Below are 27,258 nucleotides of genomic sequence, written 5' to 3' on the forward strand. Positions count from 1 at the left end.
TAGAACAAATTGAAAATTGTTTTGTTTTGTATTTTTACATATATTTGTAGTTAGAGAAATTTAAGAGGTTTATCCCTCAAAACGGAAGAACTAAAAAAGTTGCACAAAATAGTTTCCAACCACAGGAAATGTAATTTGAGTGTATCCATAGTTGTATTTTTGAGATACACCAAATTGTATATACTGCATGAAAACCTAAAATAAATACTACCATGTGAATTTGCAAGAAAAACTTCAGTGCATCAAAATAAACTATTTCCAACTGTGTAATTTGAGTTCTAAGCCTCCCAGAAACTATACTGAAAGGGTAAACTCAAACATGACTTTTAAAAACACCAGTGTAGGCTTCAAGGTAAAAAAAACCAAACAAACAAACAAACAACTAGAATTTTCGCAAAAACGACGTCACTTCAGGTTTCGGGCAGGTAATGGCGGACATACGATAGTTTGGGCTGACATCTATTCCAACGTAGGAAGTGCTATGAACATCTGATCGGATTGGCAAAGCGTGTTTCTGGAATATTACTTTTTTGTTGCTGCAAGTGCTTTTCATGCAACTTTTGCAAAGCTATGTGTGGAAGGAAACGGTGACCTAGGATAAGCTGGATACATAAGATGTAAGTACAACTCCGGTTTCACATGCAAAAATAAAAATTATTGCACTAGCTTGTGTGGTTGCCGATCTACAGGCATTTAAAAATAGTTACGCAAAACTGAGCGTTCCCACTCTGACCGGCCTGAAAGGGTTAACAGTATCTCCCAATCATAATTTAAAGCAGCAGAAATTAAGTCAGAACTCAAAAGAGCAAAAATGACATTACAAAAAATGATTGACGACAGTGAAAAACTACATTGTTGCCTCCAGCAAGCTGCAGCGGCGGCAAAGCCAAACACAGGCGCCATCTTGTTTGACAGAAGAACGTAGCACACAGCAGCTACAAGCATAGAGTGCACCACTATTGTTCAAATGGAAGAAATAGAAAACACTCAATAAATCCTTCCACAGCTGAAACTAATGTAGACAATGTCAGGGGAGGAAGTCAAACTGAACTTATGACACCAAGCACGATAACTACCAAAATAATGCAGTAAAGTAAACTAAGAAACCCTAAAGCAACTAAACAGAGCAGCTAGCAATAAACAAGAAGTGTAAACTATAAAAACATAGAAGCTAAATGCTAACATGGCTAACACTATCATCACTGTATGTAGCCCGACTCTTCTCACAGCAACATACAACTGTCATGGCTAGACATCTCACTGATTGGCTCATGTTAGCTTGTGAAAATATAACGTCCCAGCAGTACTAGCTGTTTTATATACTGTTTAAAATAAGCTAAATGTGCTTATAATGTGTAAATAAAGGCTGAAGCAGCTAGCACTGTTAGCATCAGCACCAAGCCCTGTTACATTTGTACACTGTTAGAGCAATGGCTCCAATCTACAGCCTTTAAAATAATGATTAAAATGCTGTGATTGCAGCCATTCCCCAACTCTCTGTGAATGGTTCTCATGGCTATTGATCAGTGGGCTTTGATCAGTGGGCTTTGATCAGTGGGCTTTGATCAGTGGTCATGAGAATTTGCATAATTATGATTAAGGAACTGACCTCCCAGCCCATTGTTCCTTCAGTGGGCTGGTTTCAGTCATTATGCAAATGTACTGTTTATAAGATTGAAACCTGCAGTCAGCCGAGATTGAAGAAGTCACCTGGATGATGATGAAACATTTCTCCCACAAAACGCCACGTCCAGATGAACAGAATCAACTTTTGGAGATTTACTTACCTGGATGATTATTGGTTATTGGTAACTTTATCGTCCCTAACGGGAAATTGATTTGCAGTATGTCCGTACAAGCAAACAAACAGGCAACCAACACATCACATACACACTCCAAAATAATATAATATAATATAAGCCTGAGAAAACAACCTAGATTTTTCATCAAAAAAGTACAATGTGCAATGGCAACAACACATATGGTTCAGTGTTATTAACTATGATAATAGCAGTAGGTACAAAAGACAATCTATGTCTCTTTGTCTTCACTGCAGGCACTTTATAACGACGACCTGATGGAAGCAGTTGAAAATCATTAAAGAGAGGATGATCTGAACACAACATGACAGAGGTCGCCTTCCTCAGCACATGCCTGTTATAAAAGTCCACAAGCTGGACCTGAGACCTCCCTGAAATCTTACCAGCCACTTTAACCAGGTTGTTAAGTCTGGTCTTATTATTCAGAGACATATTACCGTACCAAGCAATGATACAGAAAGTTAAAACAGATTCAATAAAACTTTTATAAAAAACGAGTCATCATTGCAGATGAAACATTGAAACCTCTCAACCTCCTTAAAAAGTCTTTGTTGAACCTTTTTCACTGTAGCAGCAAGATGTGACTCAAAGCACAGAGCTTTATCAAGAACAACCCCCAAATACTTATAACTGTCCACCAGTTCAATGGCTGCACATTTACCACTGTTAGCGCAGGATGAGGGGATGTCTCCCTGAAGTCAATAACCATGTCCTTGGTTTTCAAGGTGCTGATCATTAAGAAGGACTGATCACACCACGAAACAAACTCATCCACAACAGGCCCATGGGAATCCTCTTCACCATGAAGGAGGCTTACAATGACTGTGTCATCTGCGTATTTAATGAAATGCCTGTTGGCCTGTGTACTGCGACAGTCATTAGTGTACAAAATATACAGTAGAGGAGAGAGACAACAACCTTGCGGTGAGCCAGTGGAAGAGTTCAGCTGTTTGGAAAAACAGCCGTTCACTCTCACACACTGAGATCTGTCAGTTAAAAAGTCTAAAACCCAACCAACGAGATTAAGATCAAGTGTAAACTGGTTAAGAAGTTTATCAGCTAAAAGATGTGGCTGGATAGTATTAAAAGCTGAAGAAAAATCAATAAATAAGAGCTGAGCATGAGCTTTGGCGCCATCAAGATGGCGATAAAGGAAGTTCAACAGAGTGACCACTGCATCATCAACACGTCTACGAGGCCTGTATGCAAATTGTAGAGGGTCTATAAGCTTCTCTACTTGCTAACTGAGAGTCTGAACTAAAACCAGGAAGACTTATCTTATTACAGTCACTGTAACAGTGACCAGTCATGTGTTTCATGCCTGCCCAGGCCACCCTTAAGTTATTGCTACCCATCTCCGCCTCTACCTTATCCTTGTATTTTACTTTGGCTTTTTTAATTTCTGATCTGATCTCCTTCCTAATTTCTCTAACTTTCAAGATATTCCCTTCAATAAAAGCTTTTTTCCTTTCATGAATCAGCCTCATAAGACCTTTTGAAGACCATGGTTTGTTATTAGGAAAAAAATGGAGATGGTGTCAGTCGCATTCTTAGGATTCGCTTTAGGGTGGATGTAAACAACGGTGACGTTGATCTGTGGGAATTCCCTCGGCAGATAAAACGGCCTCAAAGACACAGAGAGGAGCTCAATGTCAGGCAGACACACTTGTCTACGAACGGTCACATTTTTACACCATTTCTGATTTATATACAAACACACTCCTCCTTGAGATTTCTGGGTAGCTCCGGGGTCTCGATCCAAACGTATGGGAAACCCGAAGCCATTTAGTTCCAGAGAACAATCAGGGTCAGAGTCCTTGAGCCAAGTCTCTGTGAATGCCATTAGACATGTATCCCTGTAGCCACGCAAGTGTGCGACATTCAAATGCAGTTCATCCAATTTACTCCTCAGAGACTGCACATTAGCCAGGATTATTGATGGTAAAGGAATGACTCCAAACAACCGTCAGGATTGCCAATAAAACCATGCGAAATAAAAAACCCATCTTCGTTAAAAGAAGTTCCACAAAGCACAAGCCGATGCTATAGAATTTCCTCAGGCAAAAATATATATATATAAAGGAATAAAAGAATGAAATAAAATAAGTTAAAACACTGACACTGACAGAGAGAGACAACCTGCTGGTCGCCACAAGAGCAGCGCCCCTCTTTCTAGTCTAGTCTAGACTGAGAATGCATCAAGACCACTCACTCACCCTTCCCTCCTGCCTCTCAGCTGCTGAAACTCACAGTTTGTTACCACGGAAGAGTCACTCCTTCATCTGAGATGAAGCCTGATAGTCTGACTGATGCAATATAACATTCAGTCTACACTTTGTTTTTGTGCAAAGATGATAAGCAGACTAAAGGAAAATATATGAACTCATTTCCACCACTATTAAAAAAAAACAGTGTCTGACTCGCAATCTGCTGCAGTAATGTAAGTAAAATAATCTGAAAATCACTATTTGACTAAATTATTTAGATGAGAAAATATATATTTAACACATTTGAGGAAATACTAATAACATAAACAAAAATAAATGTCCAATTTAGAAATCTTATTCTTTTTTGCTCTATAAAATAGTTGTTTTTATTTTTCAGTCACTCATCGTAGCAGTAGGATTTACATGAAAATAAAAACAAATTAAGTTTGAGAGAAAAAGTACATTTTTGGCACTCTCTGGGCAACTGACTCAGAGACTCAAATGATTTAAAAAAAACCCGATTCATTTTGGTGAGTGACTCATTTAAACTCGATTCGGTAAAAAGAATCAAATTTACCATCACTAATACAAATCCCTTTGGAGAAAACAGCTTTAAAACATGTATTGTTAAATTCCAGATGTTTCTTTGCAAGGAAAACTCAGACACTGAAACAATACCACCAGTAACCTCCAACAAATGGAAATGTGGTGTCATTAAAGACATAATAATTTCATTAATACCCAATATCCAGCAAAATATGTAATTTGAACATTTTGTTCCTAACGAAATCAAATGTATATATTGTAGAAGATTAGCCAAATTTATGTAAAATGGCCAGTACATGAATTAAAAAAATAAATAAATTAACAAAATCGTATGACTGTGACAAATTTTACACAGTAATTCAGTCTAATAATCCACTCAAATATAAATATAAGTTTAGCTAAAAGCTCTATAGATAAGTCAATCAATAATATAATTCACATTTTAAATGATCATATGTGTTAACGTTTGAATCCTGACCTGAGAGTTTCCACTGCACACTGTGAACTCTTTAGTCCAGCAGACAGAAGCTTCACTCCTGAATCCTGCAGGTCAGAGTTACTCAGGTCCAGCTCTCTCAGACTGGAGGACTGGGAGCTGAGGACTGAGCACAGAGCTTCACAGCTTCTCTCTGACAGGTTACAGCCACCCAGTCTGAAAAACAAAAGACAATCTATAATACTTATGTAAAGTTTGTTATTATATTACATGCCATCTTTTTATTTTTGATGAAACCTTAACATACTAAGATACAACATCATATGGATGAACTTGAATAAAATGTTTTTTTTTAATTATATCTTTATTTGGATTGGACAAGTGATCAGTAAACAAAGTGATCAGTGGGTGCATATTAACCTCCACTAGCTATTACTAGGACAGTTGCTCGCATGCTCTCCCAAAGGAGATATATAGAACACATTAAATGGAACTATAAACACAAACTGGGAGGGGTGCCCATGCTGCAATCATTGTGAAGAAATAAGTAAATAAACAAGCAATAGTAATAGAAGTAAATGTAAAAAACAAACAAACAAAAAACAACCAAGTAATAGTGAGATCAAGTGAAGTCAGCCCTCGTGGGGGTGATGAATTGGATCCAATTGTTCCAAATTTGGTAGATTTTGGCTTTTTGATTTCTTAACAGATATGTAAGTTTTTCCATCCTAAATATCTCTAAAATGATCCCAAACCAGTCGTCTAGGGTAGGCTGGGCTAGGCTTAACCATCTTCTAGTAATTGTTTTTTTTACTTGCCACCAAGAGTAATTGCACCAACTTAATCTCACTCCTACATTCCAGAAAGGGGACCAAACCCATGTATAAAACCTTAAAATCTAAAGGTATTTGAACGTTAAAGACTGCACTTAAGGAGACCTGTAGGAGAGTGTATAAAGTGTTATCCTTGCTGGCACTAGAGAGAGCTTTGTATAGTTTAGAAATAGATTTAGTAGGGGTCATGGTTGTGGCATTTTTCAGGATGAGGAAAAAATGCGACTCAGCATCATTGAAGTTGGCATTCATGATCAATATATGATCTCAGCTGTAAGTATCTATGAAAGTTGTATTTTGTCAGGTTGTCCTGTGGGTCTCAAATCTGAGCACAATATTTCTATGAGTAAGAGAGAGGAATGTTGTAAGGCCACAGGATATCCATGCTTTAAAAGTTACCTGGGAGCTGAGACTCATGAAGGGGACCAGATTCCATCTGTGCAGATCAGCTTTTATACTTGCAGATATTGGCTCGTAGTTTGCCTGAAAGAGCCCCGAGAGGTCCGCAGTCAAATATATTCCCAGGTACTTATTTTTCTCGTTATCCCTACGTAAAGCTACAGAAGCTGTATAATTTAAAGTCATCACCTGTGTTTTTGAAATATTGACCTTATAACCAGATAACTTCCCCAAATCACTTAAAGTAGACATCAACTCACTAAAAGACCTCTCTGGCTCCTCCAGGCAGACCAGTACATCATCGGCGAACATTACCACTTTATGTTCAACTCCTGACAATGCAACACCCCTAATGTTATGATTTTGTCTAATCGTTTGGCCAAATGTTTCTATGAATAAATCAGAGAAGTGGCGAGATTGCACAACCCTGCCTACAGCCACGTTCCAGAGCAAAGGGCTTGGAGAGATCACCATTCACCTTAATACGGGCTGAGGGTCGAGCAAACAGACCTTGGATTACTCTAATAAACTTGTCGTGAAAGCCAAACTTCCCCAGAACCTTATACAGAAATACCCATCTGATGGAGTCGAAGGCTTTCTCAGTGTCCAAGCTTCCTATCATTGATTGAGTTTTGTTCTTTTGTATTTGAGCAGAGATGTGTAATATTCTCCTAATGTTGTCAGTTGTTTGTCTATAGTGAATGAAACCAGTCTGATCTAAATCGATGAGGTCAGGTAAAAACTTCTCCAGTCTACGAGCAAGAATAGAAGTAAATAGTTTGTCATCCAAGTTAAGGACACTGATTGGTCGATAGTTTCCACATTCTCATTTATCTTTCCCCTCTTTTGGGATAATTGAAATAGTTGCCTCCCTCCAGGAGGGTGGGATTTCTCCCTCCTGTAGGATGTAGTTAAATGACTTCAGCAATGTGGGGACTAGATCTGCCCTCAGGGTGCGATACCACTGAGAACTGAACCCGTCCGGCCCAACTGCCTTACCTGGTTTTAATCTGGAAAAAGCATTAATTTCTTCCACTAAAATGGGATGTGTTAGAAGCTCATTTTTGAGAGACGGGAGTGAAGGTAATTCTAGAGAGCTAAGAAAGGCATCAGTACAATTCTCCTCCGTAGCATTGGGCTGTGAGTACAGCTCCCTAAAGAAGGTCTCAAAACATTTCTGAATGTCTTCTAATTTTGATTCCAGAATATTAGTCTTGGGGTCCTTGATTTGGTATATCGTATTTTCCTCTAGTTGTTTGCGTTATTTATGTGCCAGATATTTTGCAGATTTCCCTCCTGTCTCATAGTATTTTTGCCTCAAAAAAATTAAGTTATTTTGGGCCTCCTGGGTGTAAATATCATTAATTTCATCCTGTATTTTCCTGATATCCTGCTTCAGAGTAGGATTTGCGGTGTTTATGTCTTCCTATTCTTTCAACTTTAAATTTGCCTGTAGTTCTGCTAATTTTTGCCCTTTGATTCTCTTTAAGTGGGAGGCGATAGAAATTAATGTACCTCTCATTACCGCTTTGAGCGTATCCCAAAGAATAGCTGGAGATACCTCTCCTGTGTCATTAACATCTAGAAATTCTTTAATGTCTACCTTTAATTTGGAAACTATGGCAGGATCATTAAGGTGCGATAACAATTTCCACAGTGTGGTACATTTTTTCCTAGCCACCTGCAAAGATAGAGAGATAGGACTGTGGTCAGATAGATCTCTTGTTAATATGTCACAGTCTTTGACCCTAAACCTATCAACTTTAAACATAAAAAAGTAGTCCAGCCTTGCATACACTTTAAAGGAACCAGAGTAATGAGTGAAATTTCTGGTAGATGCGTAGCGGTCCCTCCATACATCTATTATCCCCATCTCTACCATATAGGAATTGACTTTTCTAGTAAGTGCTGTTACCTGGTTGGTTGGGGAGGAGGAGTCTAGTTTAGGGTCAAGTCTAAAGTTAAAACCCCCCCACAGACAACTATCCCCTGAGAATCCACCAATAAATCAAACCTATTCCTATAGAATAGCCAATCGCTCCCGGGGGGAGCATAAACATTTAAAATTGTGATTTCAGACCCCTCTATCCATTCTGTTATTCTAACCAATCTGCCTTCCTCGTCACAGAGTTCTTAGATATGTTCATAGTTAAGTGTACCAGAGATAAGTGTAGCCACACCCCTCTTGTGTTTGGACTTAACGGAAGAGGAGAATACATATTTAAAACCCTTTCTTTTCAATCTCAAGTGATCTACTTGGTTCATGTGTGTCTCCTGAAGTAATGCAATCTGGGCCTTCTCCTTCCTTAGTTTGGACAGTATCTTATTCATCTTAATCACGTTCAGAACCCCGTTAACATTAAAAGAGATTACTTTCACTGACTCACTTCCCATAAAGATATATTAAGTTACCACAGCGCATAAACTCAATAGCAGCAGGCAACCCCCTCTTAAAACAGTAACAAGTGAAAAAAGTTAGGAATGAACTGAAAACATTTGAACATAACTGGAGCTTGAAAGCTCCTAAGCTGGCTTCTGACAGTGGAGCACTTCCACTGACACCCTCACAACTTGAAGGGAAACCCCTTATTACCCCCTGAGTTAGGGGGCTTTCCACTGCGACGTCACTCACAGCACGAGAAGCCCCACCCATTTTAGCTCGACAGTAACCATATTTCACCATGTTGTCCATAGCTAATACATAACATTAAATTCGTTCTCTTCACGTCTGTATACTTGCAGCTTCTCTCTATATCCCGCAGCTCCTCGGATCTGACGCGGACGCCGACCACCAACTCCCCGCCACAGCGGGCATCTTTGTAATTTTTCTCTGGGGGTTGCCAGTGGTGTAATCACCTTTACCGGCAGGCCCCGACTCGCCAGGTCAGCCGTTGCCTCCTCCACCGTGTTGTAGGTTTTCACTCCTTCTTTGTAAAAAACCTTAAGGCGCGCTGAGTAGAGGGTCCTAAACCGTACATTCTTCTCTTTTAGGACCTTTCGTGCCTCTGCATACTCCTTCCTCATAGCCATGATCTCAGGGGGGTAATCGTGGTCGAGGTTGATTTCTTGCTGGAATTCAGCATAAAACCTTTCTTTTGCCAAGCGAGCCTCAGCACTTCTTCTTTAACCGTGAAGCACAGGAATTTTACCAGGATCGATCTGGGTTGGGAGCCGTCCGGAGGGAGTAATGATAACGCTCTGTGTGCTCTCTGAATTTGTAACGGTGTTGATGGTGGGATGGCGAGATTCTCCCGGAGTAGCTTCTCCACAAAGTGGGCCATAGATGGAGCTCCCGATTCTTCTCCCTCCGGCACCCTGTACAGTCTGAGCGACTCCCTCCTCGAGTAAGCCTCCAGTGATGTTAGTTTTGTTTGAAACTTTTCCTGCATGCTTTCTTCCATTTGCGCAACATCTCTAAAGTTAGAAATATCCTGTCTCAGAGTGACGCTGAAAAACTAGTTCATGCATTTATTACTTCCAGGCTGGACTATTGTAATTCATTATTATCAGGATGTCCAAAAAACTCCCTGAAAAGCCTTCAGTTAATCCAAAATGCTGCAGCAAGAGTACTGACAGGGACTAGAAAGAGAGAGCAGATTTCTCCTGTATTGGCTTCCCTTCATTGGATTCCTGTTAAATCCAGAATTGAATTCAAAATCCTGCTCCTCACATACAAGGTCTTAAATAATCAGGCCCCATCTTATCTTAATGACCTTGTGGTACCATATCACCCTATTAGAGCACTTCGCTCTCACACTGCAGGCCTACTTGTTGTTCCTAGAGTATTTAAAAGTAGAATGGGAGGCAGAGCCTTCAGTTTTCAGGCCCCTCTTCTGTGGAACCAGCTTCCAGTTTGGATTCAGGGGACAGACACTATCTCTACTTTCAAGATTAATCTCATATTTCCATTAAAAGTGTTGAATTTGTTTGATGTTCTTTATGATCTCTGGCACCAGTTCATCTGTAGGCTGAGCTCAATCCATCCATTTAGTGAAATTATGTTTAAAGGTCTCCTTGTTTTCTGAGCGTGCACAGATCCTGAAGCAGAAAGCCTGGGTTAACAGAGAAATGATCATCACTGTGATGATGCTCATCATCTCTGACTGGGATTTGAGGTTTTGTCAAAGCAGCAAAGAAAGCCTGGCTATGTTGGACTGGGTGTGGAAGCAGCTCCCAGTTTGAGTTCAGGAGACAGACGCCCTCTCTACTTTGAAGATCAGCTTAAAACTTTCCTTTTTGCTAAAGCATATAGTTAGGGCTGGACCAGGTGACCCTGAATCCTCCCTTAGTTATGCTGCAATAGACGTAGGCTGCCGGGGATTCCCATGATGCATTGAGTTTTTCCTTTCCAGTCACCTTTCTCACTCACTATGTGTTAACAGACCTCTCTGCATTGAATCATATGTGTTATTAACCTCTGTCTCTCTTCCACAGCATGTCTTTTATCCTGTCTTCCTTCTCTCACTCCAACCAATCACAGCAAATGGCCCCGCCCCTCCCTGAGCCTGGTTCTGCCAGAGGTTTCTTTCTGTTAAAAGGGAGTTTTTCCTTCCCACTGTCGCCAAAGTGCTTGTTCATAGGGGGTCATATGATTGTTGGGTTTTTCTCTGTATCTATGAAGTGCCTTGAGGTGACTTTTGTTGTGATTTGGCGCTATATAAATAACATTGAATTGCATTGTTAGTATCTCAGACAAAATCTCGTCTGTGTTCTGGAGCTTATCTTTGTGTTCTGCAACCCTGGTTTCCACATCATTAAGCCGCGCATTGGCTTTATCCAACTCACCCCTTATTTCCAGCAGTTGCGCTTTCGTGTCTTTTCGAAATTCTTTCACCTCTTTCCCAACGCCTCTCAGTTCTTTCAGTATCAGCGTCAAACTTGCTGGGTCAACCTCATCTTCTGTCCCAGAATCCTCGCGGCTAGGAGTGGGAGAGTGGCCTCGGCTAGCCCCATAGGGGCTAACGTTAGCCCCTTCTGTTAGCTGCACATTGCCATCTTCCACGTTTTCAAACGTTAACTTCTTAGCTATTTTGTTCTTTCTGGACATCATTTAAACCCCTTTTTCCTCTTTATGTTGTCAAGAAAAACATGTTATTTTATTTTCACTGTGATGTCATTCATAAAGCACGGTCATTATTTCATTATTACTTCATTAGTCTGCATCAGTTTATCATCCATATTAGCATGTATCATTTATCATTTAGTAAATCTGCTATAACAGAAGTCTAGATACAATACTCTATTAGTTAGTAAAACCACCAGCTTAGCTGTGGATCCAGACGGCCCTAGCAGAGTCAGATAAGGACACTGACCGTTTGTTGGCCGGAATCTGACACTCTCACAAAATACACACTCATGAACACACTATTGGTTAAATTCCCAGAAAGCAGGAGTGGAAACATCTGGAAAATGTTGTTGTTCTTAGCCATAGAAGGAGATAAAGGGAAGATAGGGGAATTCTTCTGTGGTCTTCTGACGTCATACATGGCTATAAAACGTTCTGTCTTTTGTGCAAACGAGGAAGAGCTTCTTCCCACACCTGTACAATCTTGTGTGTAATAAATCACTTTTCGGACACTTCTGGGACTCTGGTCTGTGCTTATTTTTCCTTCCAAATAAAAAGAACTTCTACATTTTTGGTGCTCGAAACCCGGTTTGGAGGGAAAGAAGGACGCGCAGTGAGCTGAGCCCCAGGAGGGGGAACCCAGACAGGAGAGCCACTGAGTGACAGAACCGCGGCATAAAAAGGTCAGTACCACCTGTTGAATTTTTTATCCAAAGGTACTAAATTGGAAGTAAAACAAAATTGAATTGAATGTTCACTCAGGGGGCCTCCTGCTGAGTTCTGTCCAGAGTGATTTTATTTAATTAGGATAATTAGGAGTAACAGTTTGATAAAATTCTCACAAAAGTTATTGCTGTTTATTTGGGGGTTTTTTCTGTTTTTCTGTGTTGCATTGTGGTAGTTTGGCTTGGTTTGTGTGCTTTATGTGTTTTGTGGAGTTAAGATGCCAAGCAGGGTTAAGGTTAGGTAAATTCGGATATTTTGGGTGGGAGAAACGAGGTTTCGGGCGTCAGGTAATTAAAAACTGAGGGACTGAAGGTCCCCAGGGACGCTTTTAAATATAAACTAAAAGTTCCGGAGCGTGTGGCTCCGAAGAGCGCAGGCGCCTTCGTGTGGCAGCGACGGGTAATCAGTGGACGCACTGTTACTTCTGGCGGCGTTCCAGTAGCCCGGATGGTCTCCGCAGGGAATTCAGGCACCCGAAAAGACTAAGTGGTCAAGCATCACTTTTTACCGTGCTGTTTGGGTGGAGGGTGAGACCCGGCCGTGACCATTCAACGTGGCTGGCTTGTGAGCTTTAAGTAAAGCAAAAGGCGTGGGTTTGACACTAGCGCCAGATGTGGAGCTCCTCTCTCAGCTGCGGGAAGCGGTTTTAAATTAATTTAGTCTCTAGAAATCTGAGCGACTCTCGGGAGGGCGTTCCCGTAGCGTTTAATTGATCAGCAAGGCGTGGCCTGGGCTATAGGGCTTTTAAATTAGTCGAAAATCTAGGTGTACCGGTACAAAAGGGTTCCATTGAAGTGTTAAGGAACCGTTAAATAACTAGTTCTGGCATCTGGTGTCTTGTGTTTGTCATGAGAGATACAGGCCTGTGTATATAAATAAACTGTGAAATTATTTAAACGGCTGTGTAAAGCGCCGATTAAATAAAGCGTGTGTTTGTGAAAATGATTTAATGCAATGAGTGTGTGACGATTGGGTAAAGAGTGTGTGGTTTTATATTTTTTTAAAAAAGAGAAGAGTAGAGAAACTCTCTGTGTTGGAGGAAAAAAGGTTGGGGCTGTGTGTGTGTGACAGGAAGTGTGCATGCCCATAGAAGGAGCTCGTGGTAGCTGCAAGGAGGGGGGCCTGTTGCACTTAGATAGTGTATTAATTTACTTGGGGCAGTTTTAATAAGTTTCAGTCGAGAGCTCTCGTACTAGGTGTCCATCCCCACGAGCGCCGGAACCGGAAGCCTTGAATAAAATGTTTAATTGGTTCATTTAAAAAAAACAAAATGTCAATTGATCTGACCTCAGAGTATTTAGTTTACAGTTTAAACTTTGTAGTCCAGCAGACAGAATCTTCACTCCTGAATCCTGCACATTTTTGATACTCAGGTCCAGCTCTGTCAGAGTAGAGGACTGAGAGCTGAGCATTGAGGACACAGCTTCACAGTTTTCCGCTAGAAGTTCACAGACGTTGAGTCTGAAAATGAAAACATGAACAAAGACTGATGTTAAAGTGTAATCAGGGTGCAATAACTAATCTTATATTTTAAGAATCCTTGTTGTTTTATGCTGAGCAGATGTGGTACGAAACAACAGTAAATTGATCAAGTTTACCTCTACTGTTTAAATTGCTGGATTTATTTTCTCAGTTAAAAACAAAACAAAACAAACAAACAAAAGAAAAAAGAATACAAATCGGTCAGACCTCAGAATATTCAGTTTGGCGTGTGGACTCTCCACTGCAGCAGACAGAAGCTTTACTGCTGAAGCCTTCAGGCTGTCGGTACTCAAGTCCAGCTCTCTCAGACTACAGGACTGGGAGCTGACCACTGACAACAAATCTGTACAGCCTTTCTCTGACAGCTTACAGCTGCTCAGCCTGAAAAAAATAACAAGAACAACAAAACAATAATATTTATTATCAAATAAAATCTCTTTATATGTTGAATCTAAGTAATCAAATGTGTACAAATGAGTACACTACAATGCACAATTAAATAAAAAAATGTTCAAGAATTTAAGTGTAACAGAAGAAAAATATTTCAAATTAAACACAATTATTCCAATGTATGTAAATGGAAACCAGTGAAGAGCAGGTTGATTTAGTGACAGTAGTTCAGTGTCTGCTGGCACAGGCCTGTGAGTACTGCAGTATTACACTTACTACAGTACTGCTGGTCACTTTATTAATTCTAATATGTGTGATTACTGTAAATGTAGTTATAAATAATGTATCACATCCTGGACTCTCATTTCATTTTCTGTCTAAAAGCTGCTTTGGCTCATTCCCCTTTAAAGCCCCGCTCTCCCTAACTTTATTTTGATTGGATGATTTCATAAAGCACGCTGAAAGGCAGTAGCCAGTTATCATGAGCTCCATCTCCTCAACCTTCTGGTTTAGAAATTATAAGAAACTGTAAACCTCATAAAAACCGGTCTTGATCCATGCTCAATCATCCAGGTTAGTAAATCCCAAAAGTTGATTCTGTTCATCTGGACGTAGCGCTTTCAGTAGGAGAAACATTTCGTCACTCATCCAGGTGACTTCGTCAGTCTCAGCTGACTTCTGGTTTCCAACCCTATAAAAAGTACATTTGCATAATGACTGAAACCAGCCCACTGAAGGAACAATAAGGCTGGGAGGTCAGTTCCTTGACCATTAGGTTTGAGTCATTATGCAGATGTACTTTTTATAAGATTGGGGAAAGCTGCAGTCAGCTGAGCCTGAAGAAGTCATCTTGATGAGTGACAAAATGTTTCTCCCGCTGAGAGCGCTACGTCCAGATGAACAGAATCAAACTTTGGGGGCTCATAAAATCATGATTAGAAATCTTCTCAGATGTATTTTTACATTTTAGATCCACAGCAACAAAGTTCACAGCAGGATGTCTCTGTTCAGTAATTATTATGCCCATTACCTGCAAACTGTGAGGTACGCAGGTAATGTCAGGTAAACACTAGCTGTCTGAAACTGTTCCTGTTAAATGTGTGTATAAAGGAAATAAGCTGAAATAGATACTGGATGGATCTGTGCTTTGACACCAAACATTTCTTCCTGTTAAAAGGGAGTTTTTCCTTCCCACTGTCGCCAAAGTGTTTGCTCATAGGGGGTCATATGATTGTTGGGTTTTTCTCTGTATTTATTACTGTACAGTCTACTGTACAATATAAAGCGCATTGAGGTGACTGTTGTGATTTGGCGCTATATAAATAAAATTGAATTGAATTACATCCCATTTCAGGTACCTAGAACCTGAACCTTCTCTGGAAACCTGGGACGCTGGCGGGTTTCTCTTGCTTACCTATCTGCTCATCCTCTTTCTTTCTGCTCGCATGATGATTTCCTGGTTGAGTTTGTAAAGACTTTTGCTCAGGACCTTCTTGCTGTGCGGCAACAGTGCTAACCACCGTCCGCTGTATGTTTTTCAGTCATTAAATCAAACCATGAAAGATCAGCTTGCTTCTCGTGATGAACCTGTCTGTTTTCGATTCCACACCAGGGTCTGCCCACTGGAAAGTTCAGAGATAAGGGTGGAGGATACTCACACAAACATAAAAACCCAGATTGCAACTCCAACTCTCTGTTCTACTTAACCAGACCTTTCAGGCTCTTGTTCAATCAGAACCTCATGGAGTCTGAGTTAGCGAGACAGTTAAACATCCCTCTATGCGCCCTTAATCCGCCCATTCCCACTAAGTCATTAAATAACCGAGTGTCCCCTCACATAACTCAGCGCACAGAGCCTGTCACCCCTGGCAATCACAAGAAAACACTTACCTTTTTTGCTTTTCATGCACCTCACAAACCACTCATACTCGGGTTTCCTTGGCTAGAATTACATAACCCCCACTTAGACTGGTCAGGTCAGAGGGTAATCAGTTAGAGTCTGTTCTGTCATTCAAATTGCCTTGTTTCTGCCCGTCCACCGGAACCTGTGGAACCATCAACCAACACTGAGACTGTTTTAGATCTCTCCTCTGTCCCCACCAAATGTCATGATCTTCAGGAAGTATTTAGCAAAAGTAAAGCGCTTTCACTGCCACCTCACAAACCACAGGACAGCACCATAGAACTACTCTCTGGCTCCACCCGGCCTTCTAGCTGGCTGTATAACCTGTCTAGACCTGAGTGTGCGGCTATGGAAAAGTACATTAAGGAATCCCTCGGTGCAGGCATAATCCAACGATTGTCATCTCAAGTTGGAACTTCTTTTTTGTGGGGAAAAAGGATGGCTCTCTCTGGCCATGCATTTACTACAGGGGCCTCAGTGATATTACCATCAAGAATAAGTACCTATTACCTCATTAGCTCTGCTTTCAGGCCATTTCACAGTGCCACTGGGTTTACAAAACCCCACATCCGCAACGCTTACCACTTTTTCCAGATCAATCAGGGAGACAAGTGGAAGACCGTTTTAAACATGCCATTGGGGGACTACGAGTATTTGGTCATGCCGCCTGGGTTAACTAATGCTCCCGCTAGGCCTGGGCGATATATCAAAAATTTATCATTACCGAAATTTATGACTCTCATCGATGTCATTTTGCCCATGTCGGTAAATTCGGTATTTAAAAAAAAAAAGGAAAGGCATGTGCAGGTTGGCGATGTTCATGTCCCTTTAAGACGCTGTGCTACGTTACAGACTTGACGGGGTGGAGTGACATGACTCTACTACCTGTAACAAGACGAGACACGGGTGAACAAATGGAGGACGATTTAAATGTTGAAGCAGCAGCGACGGAGGTAGAGCTGGTGGAGGAGGAAGAGGAGACGCTTGTTAACAAAAGAAATGCATCATCAATCGTTTGGCAACATTTTGGATTCAACAAGGATGATATTGATCAAAAAATTGTTAAATGTAAACTCTGCAAAAAGACTGTTGCGTCAAGTCAAGGTAACACAACCAACCTCTTAATAAATAATATTTATTATTAAACTATTTTGTTTACAAGGGATATACATTTTTTAGAGAGCATGGTTACATATTGTATCCTACACTTACACTTGTTCAGTTAATAAATCTTAACCACTAAAAGTACTTACTACTATTGTCTTCATTTATTTTCAGTGACATTTTATAGTCCTTTAAAGTGGTCTAGGGGGAATAATATTATGAAAATAACTGGAGGAACTATGCTGCCTGCCACAGCCCCATCAAATGAAAAAAAAAACAAAAAAAAAACGTTTGTTTTTTTGGCACTTGGGGTGGTTATCGTCCATTTATCGTTATCGAGGTTAACTGCTCAATTTATCATGATATTGATTTTAGGCCATATCGCCCAGCCCTAGCTACCGCAATGTTTCAAGATTAGTTAACGATGTCCTCCGGGACTTCCTTGACAGGTTCGTATTGGTGTATCTGGATGATATCCTCATTTTTCCCAAAACCTGCGAGGAACATCAGTCTCATGTCCATGCTATTTTTCCAACGTTTGCTGGAGAATAAACCTTATGTCAAAGCAAAAAAGTGTGAATTCCATTCCTCATCAATAACTTTTTTCAGTTACATTTTGGCACGGGGGCAGGTGAAGACGGATCTGGCAAATGTGAAAGCTTTAACAGAGTGGCCTACCCCTTGTACCCATTGTAGATTCAAGAAGCATCTCCAATGGGTTTTGGGAATAGCAAATTTTTATAGCCTGTTCATTTTCAACTATAGTCAGGTAGCTGCACCACTCAAGTCTCAGCATGCATCTGGTCCCCCAAAGCTGAAACTGCATTCACCAAACTTAAGTATCTGTTCACCACGGCACCTTTTTGGTTCACCCTGATCACAGTTATCATTGCAAAGGTGGACACATCAGAAATTGGAGAAATAAGACATTGAAGATAACCTCGTTCACTTACTGTAACCTCCACCAGTGATCTTTCTGATGCTGCTCTACCTCTGTTACAGTGACTCAGATTACCATCAACCAAGACCCATTTCCGGAAACCTACCACAGAGCCCACTTCATGCTCACAGCTTCAAGTGCTTGACTTCCGCCATAGTTCACAGTTCATGTTAAAAAATTCCAAGTGTCAAGTTCCTGTGTGTAAATAAAGCCTTCACGTCTAGTAATATTCAGTTCCTTCACCTTTGTCTGTATTTTGGGTTCACCATGTTGTTCTGGCCACACCGAGGTAACAGATTTATATTTGAAAAACAGAGAGACATGGGGGATTGCAATAAAGATGAGACACAAACCAGACCTTAAAATAAGAACATCTGAAAACGATGTAGGTGCAGTCTGGTAGCTCAAGTATTTGCTTTAAAAAACAGAGCTAGACTCCTGGTTGTTGGAGACAAGTGAACAACTTGAGGATAATAAACCTGTCAGAGGGGCTGAAGGATCAGAGCTCATGTTCTTATAGGCTGGATCTGGATTGTGCTTTGATTCGAGTTGAAGACAAAAATATTTCAGAAATGCTGACATGTCCTGCTGGAGAGAAATATTTAAAGTATCATGACTATTTTAGTGACTATTTTTTAATTTTTCTAAAGTGGTAGTGTTCTTTGAACTGAGCACCTCTGATTTATTTCCCATGATTTTAAGAATGAAGCGATGAGTTCATGTTTACTTACAGAGCTTTGTTGGAGGCTTTGACCACTGGCAGCAGCCTCAGAAGAGCCTCCTCTGAAGCAGAGTATTTCTTCAGGTCAAACACATCCAGATCTTCTTCTGATGACAGTAAGATGAAGACCAGAGCTGACCACTGAGCAGAAGACAGTTTATCTGTGGAGAGACTTCCTGATCTCAGGGACTGTTGGATCTCCTCCACTAGAGAACGATCATTCAGTTCATTTAGACAGTGGAACAGATTGATGCTTTTCTCTGCAGACAGATTCTCACTGAGCTCCTCCTTGATGTACTGGACTGTTTTCTTATTGGTCTGTGAGCTACTTCCTGTCTGTGTCAGCAGACCTCGTAGGAGAGTCTGATTGGTCTGCAGGGAAAGACCCAGGAGGAAGCGGAGGAACAAGTCCAGGTGTCCATTTGGACTCTGCAAGGCCTTGTCCACAGCATTCTGGTAGAAGTGTTTCTCTGCAGATTCTCTTGTTTCAGACTTCTTGGAGGTTGTCTGTTGTTCTTCCAGCAGATTGAGTCCAGAGTTGATGAAGGTCAGATGGACATGAAGAGCAGCCAGAAACTCCTGAACACTCAGATGGATGAAGCAGAACACCTTGTCCTGGTACAGTCCACTTTCCTCTTTAAAGATCTGTGTGAACACTCCTGAGTACACTGAGGCTGCTCTGATATCGATGCCACACTCTGTCAGGTCTGATTCATAGAAGATCAGGTTTCCTTTCTGCAGCTGATCAAAAGCCAGTTTTCCCAGAGACTCAATCATCTTCCTGCTCTCTGAACTCCAGTGTGGATCTGTTGCAGGTCCTCCATCATACTTGACCTTCTTCACTTTGGCCTGAACCACCAGGAAGTGGATGTACATTTCAGTCAGGGTCTTGGGCAGCTGTCCTCCCTCTCTGGTTTCCAGGACACGCTCCAGAACTGTAGTAGTGATCCAGCAGAAGACTGGGATGTGGCACATGATGTGGAGGCTTCGAGCTTTCTTGATGTGGGAGATGATCCTGCTGGCCTGCTCCTCATCTCTGAATCGGTTCCTGAAGTACTCCTTCTTCTGTGGGTCAGTGAACCCCCTGACCTCTGTCACCCTGTGAACATACTCAGGGGGGATCTGGTCTGCTGCTGCAGGTCGTGTGGTTATCCAGACGTGAGCAGAGGGAAGAAGATTCCCCCTGATCAGGCTTGTGAGAAGTACATCAACTGTGGTGGGCATCGTAACATCAGTCACAGTTTTGTGGAAGTCCAGAGGAAGTCGACACTCATCCAGACCATCAAAGATGAACACAACCTGGAAGTCTTCAAAGCTGCAGATTCCTGCTTCTTTGGTTTCAGTAAAGAAGTGATGAACAAGTCCCACCAAGCTGAACTTTTCCTCTTTCAGCACATTCAGCTCTTTGAAAGTGAATGGAAATATGAACTGGATGTCCTGGTTGGCTTTGTCTTCAGCCCAGTCCAGGCTGTATTTCTGTGTTAAGACTGTTTTCCCAATGCCAGCCACTCCCTTTGTCAGCACTGATCTGATTGGTTCATCTCTTCCAGGTGTGTCTTTAAAGATGTCTTCTTGTCTGATGGTTGTTTCTGGTCTGTCTGGTTTCCTGGATGCTGTTTCAATCTGTCTGACCTCATGTTCATCATTGACCTCTGCAGTCCCTCCCTCTGTGATGTAGAGCTCTGTGTAGATCTGATTCAGGAGGGTTGGGTTTCCTGCTTTAGCGATGCCCTCAAACACACGCTGGAACTTCTTCTTCAGCTTAGACTTAAGTTTAGGCTGACACTTCTGAAGAGCATCTGAATCAAAAAAAGGAAAAAAGAAGGAAAAGTACAAATCTGGTCTGAAGGAGCTATGTGATGTACTTTGGCCTTTGTTGAGCCTATCATACGTTTTAGTTTTTAATATACTTATTCTACCAGAAAACCAGAAAAAAGGGGCTACAGGAATTCCTAAATGTAATTCCTGAAAACAGCCACATTAAATGTTTTGAACCTACACATCTGTATTGCTTTGCAGCTTTTCATATGTACCTGATGCCAACATGTGCAGGCTAAACAGGTTTCTGCTTTCTGTGCCTCTTCTCCAAACTTTGTCACCAAAAATAACAACACTGCTATGTTATTTAAATAAGCATCTGAGAGAGATTCAGTAATTCACATTTAATTCTTGTCGTAAATTACAATGGCGAAAGATAATGTAAACCCTTTCTGGCCACACTAAACATGTTCCTTCTCGTTTGGCTCTTGGCGAAGGCAGTCGCACTTTTCTCCTCTTCTCCTTCCCCTTATCTTCCCTGCTTAGCCTCTTGTGTCTTTGTCTTGTCTCATGTGTATTTCACTTCCCTGGAACACTCTCTCACAGTCTGTGTCTAAAAACCTAAAAGAGAATTATGGATTTGATCAACTGGTCTCTGAATGCTATTGACACCCTTTTCTCAACGAGTTGTCTGGGCTCGGGAGAGCCCGAGTGCCCTGGAGGGACTTTCCCTGCCGGATACACGATGGACGAGTGGCAGACATGGAGGATCGTGTGCCTGGCGGGACTGTCGATCGAGGACGCTGAAGATATGTACCTATTCGGAACCATGATAACAGGGTTCTTGCTGATCGGAGCTGGCTTGGCCCTGGTTTATCGGAGAATTAAGAAAGCGGAACCGGCTGTTCAAACCCCCACAAGGCTGCTCGCTGGGATTGAAAGGATGGGACGAGGTGCGGCTTCTCAGAAAGGGCTCAGTGAATGCAGCATGGTTAAGAGCTTGGAGGCGCTAACGGCTGCAGTGAAGGCTCAGAATAACACCTCTGAGTGTATATTGGATTACATCAAGGAAGAATCCACTCGGAACAACACCTTGGGGCGGAAGCTGGATTACATCGCGGATCAGTTGGCTGCGGTCGTGAAGTCTCAGAATCTGCTCTGTGAGCAAAAGCCTGAAAAGACCACAGAATTGAAGGTAAATAACATAATTGAGAGGCTCGCAGCTATCCAGCGGGAGATTGAGAGACCAGTGTCGGTGTCGGAGTGTTAAAAACAGCTTGAAATTCTCATGAGTTGTTTGTAAAAGAAAAATCACAAATCATATAATGCGGCTACCCCTTCGGCGCCAGCTGTGGGCTCAAGGCCTGAGCTGAACAAAAACTCCCTGATAACGACTGTGTTGAGTCTGTTCCTTCCCATTCCATGCAAGGCCACCTGGGTTGGCTGGTAGACTGTTTACTTAGCCTGATAGGGCGGAGGACACTGTCTCAGCTGAACTATGGACACGCACACACATACATTTACACTGATAAGCACTCACACATCCCCCCTCCCCTTCCAATGCCTTCGATGCTTGTTGCCTCCTGGGAACACGAGGCGGGTCTGGGCCCATGCTGGAGAGTCGGCGCAGTGGCAGGATGGCTGCTGTGTTGCCTGGGATTACTCCTTATCCCCTACCCAACCCTGTTGTTGGTCACGTGCTCTATAATGTTGTACTGTGGACATTTATGTGCTTTCTGTGCAGAGGAGTTTTTTTGTTTCCTGTTCTCATGCTGTCCTCTATAGCCCAGCATGAGCAGAGGTCTCTTTTTTCCCCTTGTACTTTCCCATTGTAGTGTAGATTTCAGTGTTTTTTCTATAATGCAACGTTCTCTGACTTGTATCCCCATGTGATGTCTGTGTTGTGTGTGTATGGTCGGGGGGCGGGTTCATTCCACTGCAGGGCAACCTGACACTGCAGGTGATGAATAAAATTTGAACTTGAACTTGATTATATAAAAATGTGGCATTTAAGTCAAATGACTCATGCTTTTCTTCTTTAAGGCAATCAGTTTGCATGGTTTTTAAAAGTAAAGAACACTTGTGTTTAATTAAATACAGCTCACATTAGATCTAAGTAGTTTCACAGGTTTATGATGTCCATGTAGTTTAGAAAATACATTTGCAGGCATGTAACAAATCCAAACATTCGTCGTAGAATGACGTTCTTGCCCTCTCCTTTTTCTTACAGTGAATTCTGAGGTTTCACTTTCACATCTCAACAAACTGCAAGGTGACCATTTTTATTCATGGTATATGATACATGACCTCACCTTGTTGAGCAGATGGATCAGAGTATAAACGCAGCTGAGAGAAAAGAGAAGGATCTTTGATCTGAAGATGTTTGATTGTTATCTTGCATGCTTTGTCTCCTTTTTTCCTCACTGTGTCGATGAAGCTGCGTGCCTTATCTGCTCTGGCTAGGTTCTTCTCCAGTATCGATTCTTTCTCCAACTCATTTAAGACAGTGTCACATACGAGGGCCTCAAGCAGCTGTGTGAGGATTTCTGTTGTTACCCTCCAGACAAAGGCTAACCGCACCCTGGCAAGCTCCTCCTCTACAGGAAGAAGAAAGAGACATAAACATGCTTCTCAGTCGACATCATGTGAAAAATATTCTAACTTTGTTGAATTAAAACTTCATCATCTCATCAACAAATACTGAATTTTAGGATGTGTGGGGTTAAAATTATGCCAGCTTAAAATGAAACTGAAGAAAATATTGAAACTGAAAAATAATATTGTAACCGATACACAGATGATCTGTATTGCTATACAGACGGGCAGGTATACAGGTATACTATGAACAAATATACATATATAAAGATGAAGCACTGTGAGGTAAACAGATCTACAGAGTGCTATGAAAATATCTACAGTAGTGGAAGCGTAGCTCTCTGAACAGACTATAACAGTGTAGGCACTATAACAGAGACTACACCATGTCAGTGTCCTAAAACTACAGCAGTAACCAACGTGGTGAATGTTGATAATGAAAGGATCATGGTCACTGGGAGGAGGAGTGTAGAAGGGTTAGGTGAGTGTGGATGGAAAGGCTCAGCGGGGACTGAGTTCAGTAGGGTAACAGCTGTGGGGAAGAAGCTGTTCCTAAACCTGCTGGTTTTAGTCTGAAGGCTCCTGTAGCGCCTCCTGGAGGGGAGGAGGAGCTGGAAGAGTTTATTGGCAGTATGAGAGGAGTCCGAGAATGATGCATACTCGGCGTAGACATCTCTTCTTGCGGACATCCTCAATGCCAGGAAGTGGAATCCCTGTGATGTGTTGGGCGCTGCAGTGCCTTGCGGTCAGCAGCAGAGCAGTTCCCACACCAGACTGTGACACAGTTGGTCAGGATGCTCTCTATCACACAGCGGTGGAAGTTGATTCTTCTTCAGTATCCTAAAGAAAAAGAGGCCCTGATGGGCCTTCTTGACCAGGCTGGAGGTGTTAGTTGACCAGGACAGATTCTCAGAGATGTGGATCCCCAAGAACTTGAAGCTGGAGACCCGTCCAAGGATGGAGTTGGATGCATACTAAGGTCTGCAGTCATAGAGGAACGGGCTCAGCACACAGCCCTGTGGAGTGCCAGTGTGAGTGTGACAGTGGTAGAGCTGTTATGGCCTGACCTAACATGCTGAGGTCTGTTGGTCAGAAAGTCCATGAGCCATGATCCAGGTACAGATGGAGTTGTTGAGTCCAAGATCCACACGTTTGGTGATCAGCTTGGAGGGAAGAACTGTACTGAATGCTGAGCTGAAGTCAACTAACAGTATTTTTGCATGAGTACTCTTGTTGTCCAGGTGTGAGAGTACACAGTGAAGAGCTGTGGATACAGCATCCTCTGTACTCCATTGATTTGATAGACAAATTGGTGAGGATCCAGTGTGGGGGGCAAGCATGCCCTGTAATGCATCAGGGCCAGCAGCTTTTTGAGCTTTGCTTTGTGTAATGTTATAAGTACTTGGATAATCCTCAGAGTCTCTGGACTTTTACTTAGAGATATTATATTCAGTCCTGTGGATAGTTATATATTTAAAAATATATGATCCTCTCTGGTTACTCTGGTATGAATGACTCTGAATCACTTTATGGTAAATAACACACTATTGGCAAAAAAAAAAACTGTGAAAGAATTCCAGATGACAAGTCTGTAGTTCGACATACAAGTGACGACCTTTGACCTTCATCAGTTTTTATTTAATTGTGTCAGAGAAACTCAAACGTGCTCTTCATGCAGCTGAGTACATTCAGTGTTTAAAACGGAAGCTGTGCAGGTCTGAGATCAGCAGCTTTGTGAAACACCAAGCTGAGGTCCTGTTAATGCTGATATATAGTGACACAGTTACATTTCAATTTAATTCAATTTTATTCATATAGCGCCAAATCACAACAACAGTCACCTGAAGGTGCTTTATATTGTACAGTAGATCGTACAATAACAGATACAGAGAAAAACCCAACATTCATATGATACAGGGGTGATTAATCCTTTTGACTTTGTTTTTATCCATAAAACAGCTGCAGCTTTCACTACAGCACATGTGGTGCTTTAACCTTTGTACTGTTTGCATCAGTTCATTCTGCAGTTAACATGTGAACATGTTGGATGATCTGTCTGCTGTCACTGGGTGGTGCTGAGGTCTGAATCAGCTCCTGTAATCACAAAGAGAACAGAACCATCACAAACTGAAATATAAAGTTTATCTCAAATCTGAAATAGAGCTGATCCTTCTGTCCTCACACACCCAGGATCTGAAGTTCTTCTCTTACATTTCTTTAGTTCTTCAGCTCTGCTCACATACGAGCTGTTTATTTCTTAAAGCCGTATATACCAACAGATTTTCCAATATAATGTTAACCTTTGAGTTGTTGGTGCTTTGTGAATGTGAATCTGCATACATGAGCAGACGGAGCAGGTTTCAGTCCTGGTTCAGTCTGCTGCTGCACCGTGGTCACCAACATACAGAGGTATCATAACAAATATTAATGCTTTTTTCCCTCTCAAAGGATGTAAGCTGTACTGCACATGTAACTTTGTGAACTTACCTCAATAAGAATGATTCAGACTGTTTTATTTAACCTGAATATTTGAAACAAACTTAGTAAAAACAATACACAGAGTCAGTGCTAAAAATGTAATCCGAGGAAAAATGAAACACACGTTTTAACTTAAGCTGCCAAGCAGAAGTATTTGGTTTGAGTACATAAATATTAGGCTTTGCTATTTAATCTGTAATTAATGATTAATGAGGGGTTACTAAAGTGCACGCCTTTTTTAAAATATGTGTTAATATCCTTACAGATGTGGCAAAAGAGTGAAAACATGCTGCTGTTTGCACATATTGAATAATCAGCTCTGCACAGGAGCTGCAGCAGAGTGCAGCCTGTTGCCTTACAGTGTAATACTCATAATAAAAGTACAGTAACTGTGGTTAGTTACTGACTGAGCAGCCCGGTGCGTTTCTGCTCATTTCGTTCACCTGCACGGGTTAGCTAAACAAACTTTACAAAACAAGTTTTGCCGATAGCCGAGTGCCCATCTTAGCTAGCTAGCTAAGGATGTTAGCTACAGATTAGCTTACAAACACCTTTCACTTACCAAAAATATTGTGGCGGCTCTCAGGTCCTTCTGTCAGGCAGACACTGAAGAACACCTGAGTCTGTCAGTTTGAAACAGTCGGTAAACGCTGGACCTCCTCTCAGCGTCCCCGCTCTATGTGCCGTTCAGAGAACGCAAGTTTCTTCATGACTGCGGCTGCTGCAGATATTAGGTCGTCCATGATTTCTACAGTCACTGGTCAGCAATATAATGTGCGCAAACATATGTGGCTCATATATGTGGCTCTGAAGCCCCGCCCCTCAAGCGCACCCTCAGATGCCGAAGCAGTGCCAACTAATTGAAGCTGAAAAAATAACTGTACGTGTAAAAAAACGATGTAAGTGTGAAAACCACATGAACAGTGAGTTTTTCTTTAAATTTCTATATTTATGTTTTTTCACTATCATTTCACTTTCAATACATTTGTTTCAGTTTCAATATTTCTTCAGTTTCATTTTAAGGTGGCATCGTTTTAACCTCATATGTGGGTTCAAAGTACAAAAAAGTCCAGTTGTTTCTCTGCCAAACTCCTTAGACTGGAAGTTCTCATGTTATATTAATGTCCCACAGAAAGATTAAGGCAAAGATTAGGACAGGTTACAACTCGTGAATTTTATGTACTTATCACAGTTACAAAAAAGAATCTGCCTGAAGTCTATACATCCATACGTCTCATCATACAAAGCACTGATCTCCTACCTGCTGATGGAGCTGCTTTGGCTGGCTGTTCTTTAGGTTCTTCCATCATCTTTCTATAAAAACACGAGAAGATGATTTTACCAAAAGAAACAGTGAACACAGTCTGGGTGTCACATCATATGAATTTGTGTCATGGTTTAGTGTACGGGCCACACACACTGAAACTGATCTGTGTGAAAGAACACATCGACGACATGTGAATGTAGTGATAACCTCATCATAATAGAGGTTTTTACTTTTTCACATATTTGTTCAGTATAATGATTAAATAATCTGACAATACAAACCTAAAATACTTTGTTCCCTGTCTGCGACTTTGTGCGTCTCTGCTGTTAGTGCTTAAAGGAAGTTTTAAACTTAAAATCCTTCCCCACATATGTGACTGTGGTCTCTGGGGCCATTATCCTGAAACACTGGGGCTCAGCCCTGAAAGCTTTGCTATCTTCACCTGATAACAGCAGCTGTTTAAAGTTATTGAGTTTGACAGGGAAGTGAATGTAAATGTGAGACACTGTGTGCTCACAGCTAAAGGCTGCAGTCAGCTGTGTCAGAGCGTCCAATGATCCTTTAATAAACACTCAGAGCTCCATGTTG

At 41.5% G+C, this 27,258-nt stretch overlaps 2 protein-coding genes across 2 annotated transcripts; one reads left to right on the plus strand and one right to left on the minus strand.

Moving 5' to 3' along the window:
• Nucleotides 1-4,938: 4,938 nt before the first annotated feature.
• On the minus strand, nucleotides 4,939-26,717 carry LOC147336909 (protein NLRC3-like). The gene is made up of 6 exons (XM_086285688.1): nucleotides 26,665-26,717; nucleotides 22,643-22,927; nucleotides 18,583-20,371; nucleotides 13,722-13,895; nucleotides 13,320-13,493; nucleotides 4,939-5,225 (listed from the first exon to the last, which is right to left on the minus strand). Exons 1-6 carry the CDS (start codon nucleotides 26,711-26,713, stop codon nucleotides 5,033-5,035), a joined length of 2,664 nt encoding a protein of 887 aa, XP_086141814.1. The 5' UTR covers nucleotides 26,714-26,717; the 3' UTR covers nucleotides 4,939-5,032.
• Nucleotides 20,430-21,933, plus strand: LOC147336910 (uncharacterized). The gene has a single exon (XM_086285685.1). It carries the CDS (start codon nucleotides 20,965-20,967, stop codon nucleotides 21,598-21,600), a length of 636 nt encoding a protein of 211 aa, XP_086141811.1. The 5' UTR covers nucleotides 20,430-20,964; the 3' UTR covers nucleotides 21,601-21,933.
• Nucleotides 26,718-27,258: the final 541 nt, after the last annotated feature.

Source organism: Aulonocara sp. 'chitande type north' Nkhata Bay, linkage group LG3 (assembly GCF_057382095.1).
Source record: "Aulonocara sp. 'chitande type north' Nkhata Bay isolate Kocher_YH1m ecotype deep benthic linkage group LG3, A_spYH_male_GT1.1, whole genome shotgun sequence".
Lineage (NCBI taxonomy): Eukaryota > Metazoa > Chordata > Actinopteri > Cichliformes > Cichlidae > Aulonocara > Aulonocara sp. 'chitande type north' Nkhata Bay.

Bases quoted from the DNA above. Each gene is read 5' to 3' on its own strand.
- LOC147336910 (XM_086285685.1), top strand. From the start codon at position 20,965: ATGGATTTGATCAACTGGTCTCTGAATGCTATTGACACCCTTTTCTCA.
- LOC147336909 (XM_086285688.1), bottom strand. From the start codon at position 26,713: ATGATGGAAGAACCTAAAGAACAGCCAGCCAAAGCAGCTCCATCAGCA. The intron at 20,372-22,642 runs GTGAGGTCATGT...TTTTTGATTCAG, and splicing joins TGATCCATCTGCTCAACAAG to ATGCTCTTCAGAAGTGTCAG. The intron at 13,494-13,721 runs GTCTGACCGATT...TTTCATTTTCAG, and splicing joins GCCAAACTGAATATTCTGAG to ACTCAACGTCTGTGAACTTC.